Here is a 6,247-nt window from a genome sequence, read left to right as displayed (position 1 = left end):
ATGAATAAATGATTCATTTATCATGTCTAGATCAGATTATATTTGTATTATACATGAGATTGTATTATACATGAATAAATGATTCATTTATCATGTCTAGATCAGATTATATTTGTATTATACATGAGATTGTATTATACATGAATAAATGATTCATTTATCATGTCTAGATCAGATTATATTTGTATTATACATGAGATTGTATTATACATGAATAAATATGGTATGTGTTTGTAGACTAGAGTTCAGCCCAGTAATCCCCAAATATCCACTTTCCTTCACCTTTTTCCACAAAGTTTGAGCTTTGAACCCATTTCTCCCAGGTTAACTATGCAGTCACTGATCTACCAAATACTCCTACATATTTGGGAAACATAAGAATGCTTGTTGGAGCTACTTATTTTAATTTTATTTAACCAGACAAAAATCACTGAAATCATAGCTTGTTTTACAGGTAAATCTGGGACCTGAAGGCAACCTAACATGCATCTTTTTGCTTCTGTAGAGTCCTGTCATGTCCTCAGTGTTTATATTAAAATGTTTTTAGATTCATGAACAGAGTCTAAAAGCAGCTTTTTAGTCTCTGCATGTGATCTCCAACTGCGGTATAATCAAATATTTCTGTCAGCCCAGTGTAAATCCTCCTTTCTGTCTTCAAAGTGATCTTTATAAGATGTGGTTCTTATTGTACAGTGGAGACAAACAATAGGAGAACAGTTTATGAATATTTGATTTTTCATAATGTAGCCTTCTATAAATCAACATTTGAAGGATGTTGTGTTGCTGACTATACTGTGCTACTAGAGCAGTGCTTTTACAAAATAAAGACACTGCAAGAAGAAAAATCCTTTATTTTGCAGAAAACAGTGAGACCAACATATTCTGACAGGTACAATTACTGTAGGTTTAAATCAGGAAGTTAGGCAGGACACTTCAGTATTTTAATGTTTTCAGTTTCAAAGAACTGTTTTACCCATCTTGCTGTGTGACGGGACATTGTCCTGCATGAAAACTGTTGACTAAGTGGGTCTGATAAATATTTGCATTGACTTTACCATGTAGCCGCAGAACATGTGCTGCCAAAGCATTCCCTAAACCAGTGGTTCCCAATCCTGGTCCTCAAGTACCCCTATCCAGCATGTTTTACTTGTTTCCCTGCTCTTCAGCAGGTCTTCAGAAGATTGTTAATCACTGTCATTCAAACCAGGTGTGTCAGACCAGGGAAACATCTAAACATGCAGGACAGGAGTCCTTAAGGACTTGGGTTGAGACTCACTGCTTTAATACGATTTATCTGATTTATTATTTACAAATAAATGGCAAAGAATCAATGGCTTCCAGAGGCAACACTAAAAAACATAAAACTAAGTTAATATTAAATTTTGAAAATGTCTCATCAAACTCAGAGAAGCTCTTGAGGTGTTGGTCAACATTTAAAGCAGTGATTTTTAGATGTTTCCCTGGTCTGACACACCTGTTTGAATGAATGAGTGATTAACAATCTTCTGAAGACCTGCTGAAGAGCAGGGAAACAAGTAAAACARGCTGGATAGGGGTACTTGAGGACCAGGGTTGGGAACCACTGCCCTAAACTGTAAAACTCCCCCCCACCTCTCACTGACTGTATGCTTTAGGCTCTGTCTTTCGCCAAATTTAACAATGTAATACTTCCCATTAGGCCCAAATAAAATAAATTGGCTTTTATCACTGAAGTGGAATTTTGGACCTTTTCTCCTCTGTCCACACAATATGCTCCTAAGCAAAGGTTAGCCTTTTGATTTGTTTCTGCTGATGACAGGTTTGGTTGCTGCAGACTGATCTTTCAGTTCAGACACTAGAGGGGTCATCACTTATGGTCCTTGAGGTCCGCAGCCCTGCATGTTTTACTTTTTTCCCTACTCCAACACACCTGATTCAGTCATTGAACTCTACCAAGTTCTGCAGAAGCCTGATAATCATCTATTCATTCAAATCAAGTGTGTTGGAGCAGAGAAACAAGTAAAACATGAAGGGCTGCAGACCTCGAGGACCGTAATAGATTATCCCTGCACTAGATCCTAACCCTGTTAAGTGCTGAACTGATGAGCTACTGCAGCTGRAGTGCTGAACTGATTGCCCATTGGTCGTATTATTATTATATCCTGTCTTATACTTGTCTTTTGTGGATGACTGGCCTTCTTGGGAGTCTTGAATGATTTTTTGATCTTGTAAAGATGTAATATTCTTGGAATGACCAGCTTTTCTTGCAATGGCTAAAAAGTTTGTCCCTTTTTTCCTTCATCTAGACTAACTGTTGTCAAAGGGCTTCAGGCTGTTTTTAAACTGCAAAATCAGTGCAAACTGGAATGTCAGACTGCCTGTTAAATAGTTTGTCAAATGAATAAGGAAGTTAGCATCAGGTGCAGGATAGTTTTAAAATAGGACCAGGAGTTAACAGCAACATTTAGGAAATGGTCTCTAATTCTTGTCTTTATTGTATWTCTAATATTGTTTTGAATAGGATATTTGTATATGGTGGCTATTTTAAAGTAAGCTAAAATCATGAATATTTTGTGTGTTAGATTTCAGTTAGTTTGTTTGATTGAAGGTCTTTTTTCAACTCTCTTGAATATGGTTGTGGTAAAGACCTGGAACATTGACAGTTTTTCTTTACTTATTAACAAACCACTTGTTTGTTTCTGAACATTTCCACATSAATAATTAGTTTATTTCTGAAGCCACAAACACAAACCTATAAATCATTCATTGTCGAGTTTGATGAATGAACCAGTGTTGCCTAAATGTTAAGAGTAACTTTTAAAAAACAATGATACGTACTTTCTGTGGAAACAAACCAAAAGGAAAGTTATTACATTAGTTTTCACAAAAATAACTAATAATTTAATGACTTTTGAATTATCTGTATGCAAATATTGCTGATACAAAATCATAACTTTAACCTTTTGTGGAAATCTGATCAGATTTTAGGTATTTTTCCCTTATCTACCAAATATTTATTGTTTTTCTTTGTTTTAAAATGACAGCAGGCTGGTTTAACAGTTCTCTGGTTAATTTCTCACKTTCAGTTTCCATGTGTTTAATACCTGTCTGTGTTTTCCAGGTCTACATGATTCTGGCGTCTCAGCTGCTCGTCACCACAGCCTTCGTGGCCATATTTACGTTTGCGTGAGTTCATTATGACTATTAAAGGGTTTCTCGTTAGAATGGGATACACTTTCATAAATAAGAAAAACACAGTGGGAAGTGTCGAGGCTTGAGTTGATCTGTTTCTGTTTCTCCACAGAGATCCTGTCAAATCATTCGTACGTAAAAACCCAGCTGTGTACTGGGCATCATAGTGAGTTTCACTTTGTATTTAACTTCACTGCATTAAAATCGACAAACAAATCAGCTCAAATGGAAAATTCTACATTAATGTTTGTGTTTTGTATTTWAGCGCCATCTACTTCGTCACCCACATGGTGCTGGTGTGCTGTAAGGGCCCACGGTGAGTGTGTACTAATACTTTTTAACACGAGTATCAGTGTTACCATTTGTTACTGCGAGGTGAAGGCAAGCAATAACGTGCTTGCCTTTGTGTGTGTGAGTGCACAGATATGTCTTTTACCAAAGTATCTCCAGTTCCTCTGAACAGATTTTAATTAAACTCGCAAAAATAAATCCCCACATGTTCGTCTAGAACGGATTTAACTTTGAGTCTATCTGATTCAAGATGACCACCACAGCTAATCAATCATAGTTAACACAATATTGAGCTAAAACCTGATGTACCTGAGAGTCTTCCTCAACACATGCTCTGAAAATGACATTTTGTGATTTTGCAAGAGATGATTTTAGTTTGAAACTCTTCCATGAAAGGCAGCACTCGATATACATCCTTCAGGYAATTCTAGGCCTAAATATTTACAGTATACTGAGTAAAACACTGGTTTTTTTTTTGTCTTGTTTGTTTTCTAGGAGGAAGTTCCCATGGAACCTTATTCTGCTTCTCCTTTTTGTAAGTAAAACTTCCTGCAGCTGTCTGGAGAATCAGGAAATTGATATTTCCTGGACTGGAATGAATATACTGTCATTTTCTAGGTGGAGAATTCAAGTAGCTGTGATTAGCGGGGTTTTAAAGTTAGACAACTATTAGCACTGAGCAATGAGTCATCACACTCCTGACCAACTGTTTGCATAAAGAATTGAACATGTTGGTATTTTGATATGTTATCTTTTATCAGCTCCAGCAGCACAACAGTGAACCTTTGCCTCTGGATACAGTCAGACTTCTTGTTGAAGTCATGTTTTAAAGGTTCAATGTGGAGATTTAAACGAAGCTAAGCTAACCATTTAAAGTATTAAATCAAACCCAAAACAGGTTTTCCTGAACTTTACCAAACAGTGATATTTGAAGGTGTTTTGCTGTGGGAGTAAATATTCAGTCACAAATTTAGTTTACTAATTTCTAATAGAAAGATACTTTATAGGGCCTATATTATGTGTTTCTCAGGCATACATTTAAATACTARACCATAATAAAGTATCTATGTCACCTTTAGCGGTTATTAAAATGCTGTTTTTATGTTTAAATAGAAAAATAAACTTATCTTCTCATCACTTCCTCTTCTTAACGCCTTGAAATTGGTCTGTCTCAAAGAACCTCCTTCTGCTTCTGTTCCGTCCCGTTCGGTTGGTGGGGGGAGGGGGTAGCGCTTCGCCCGTGCGCTATGATGCAGTTTACTTGGCATCTGAAAATACATTTCCTCAAAGGTATTTTGAATTTGAAAAGAGCTTCACTGAGTGAGAACTAATGTTGAGAGCTCAGCAGTCGGGTTTCACTTTCAATTTCACCTGAGAGCCTGCAGGAGTCATGGGCGGGGTGTGTGTGTGTGTGTGTGTACCGGGGGGGGGGTGCGCTCTGCTATTAGGAAGTTCGGCTTAAAGACACGTCCCAGGGGCGTTTCTGGTCCCCACCTGTCGTTTTGRTCCTCAGCATGGCTGCCTAAAAACACTGCAGGATTTCTCAAACATGCATGAATGAGTCAGAGCAAGGCTTTGGGCATGTTTTGAATGAGTGTATAACATTATAACATGATATAAAACTCAAAAAAGTTGATTTTACATGATATTGCCCCTTTAAAAGCTCAGTGTTTATTTTCCTCTGTGCCAAAAGTAAAGCCTTCTTTTTTTTTCTCACCTGTTTTTGTTTGAACATTATTTTTAAAATTGCAGTTGTAAATTATGTACAGGGTTCTCGCAGATCCTTAAAAAGTCCTAAAAGGCATTGAATTTTGCAATCCAAAAATAAGGCCTTGACATTAAAGTATTAAAAAAATCTTAGATTTAACTTGCCTTAAGCTGTAGGAACCCCGTACGTAAATAATATCAAAGTTTGTCTTCTTTTTTCAGACTCTGGCTTTGTCCTACATGACTGGGACTATATCCAGGTAAAAACAAACAAAAAGAAACAATAGAATTAAAAAAAAGTCACATTTTGTATAATTTTGTTTTCCATTTGTTTTCAGTTACTACGACACTAAAGCAGTCTTTCTGGCTCTTGGGATCACTGCTGTCGTGTGCATTGCAGTCACAGTGTTCTGCTTCCAGACAAAGGTGTGTGTATCTGGTTTTTTGTTACCTTTTCAGGACTGTTTCAGTTATGAACAGAGTTGCACATAAGCGGTGCGCATACGCGATAAAAAAGGAAAAAGCGCACCAGATKHAACGTCATAAAGCTCACTTGCGTACCTAAGATTGTACCTGAGATTGTCTGACAAAACAACCGCTAGCAGGGCTCTAGAGTGCGACCAGTTCGGTGCTCACCAAGCCTCGGGACAGCAAGACCCTGATATAAGGATTAAACAGACACTGCCTTCAGCAAATCAGATGAAGTCCAGAGCCGTTTTATCTAATCAGAGCAGAGCAGGGCGGGACTTTCAGTGAGAGCATGTTTGGTTGAAGCAGCGGCTCGACTCGAGCAGAGGCTGCAGCGATCAGTCCTGACATCTCCTCCTGCACTTTGTTCCTGAACTACCAGAGACTTTGGTCTGTAAAACCTAACTTTTTTTTTATTAAATATGTGTTCAGAGCGTCGTTATCAAACAGATCTGTCCAACTCTGTGTGAGGGACTAAACTCTTTCTCCTCCTGATGAGAGACTGCTGTGACAGGAGCACGTCACTGCGCGCGCAGGCTGAGTCTTTCTGTGAGATTCACTGTTTATGTTCTTCTAATTAAACCACATTAACTCTAACAGAACATTTGTT

General features: G+C 37.7%; 1 protein-coding gene across 1 annotated transcript in view; it reads left to right on the top strand.

Annotated features, from left to right (window-relative positions):
* LOC106517937 (protein lifeguard 3) overlaps positions 1 to 6,247 on the top strand; it is a 13,725-nt gene that overhangs the window by 5,398 nt on the left and 2,080 nt on the right. The window contains 6 exon segments of the mRNA XM_014008988.1: positions 3,101 to 3,165; positions 3,284 to 3,337; positions 3,437 to 3,487; positions 3,958 to 3,997; positions 5,392 to 5,429; positions 5,508 to 5,595. Of these exon segments, the coding sequence (XP_013864442.1) occupies positions 3,101 to 3,165; positions 3,284 to 3,337; positions 3,437 to 3,487; positions 3,958 to 3,997; positions 5,392 to 5,429; positions 5,508 to 5,595 (336 nt within the window).

Source organism: Austrofundulus limnaeus, unplaced genomic scaffold, assembly GCF_001266775.1.
Source record: "Austrofundulus limnaeus strain Quisiro unplaced genomic scaffold, Austrofundulus_limnaeus-1.0 Scaffold54, whole genome shotgun sequence".
In the NCBI taxonomy this organism is placed as follows: Eukaryota; Metazoa; Chordata; class Actinopteri; order Cyprinodontiformes; family Rivulidae; genus Austrofundulus; species Austrofundulus limnaeus.
The sequence above is the reverse complement of the archived record's forward strand: the minus strand, read 5'-3'. Positions and strand labels throughout refer to the sequence as shown.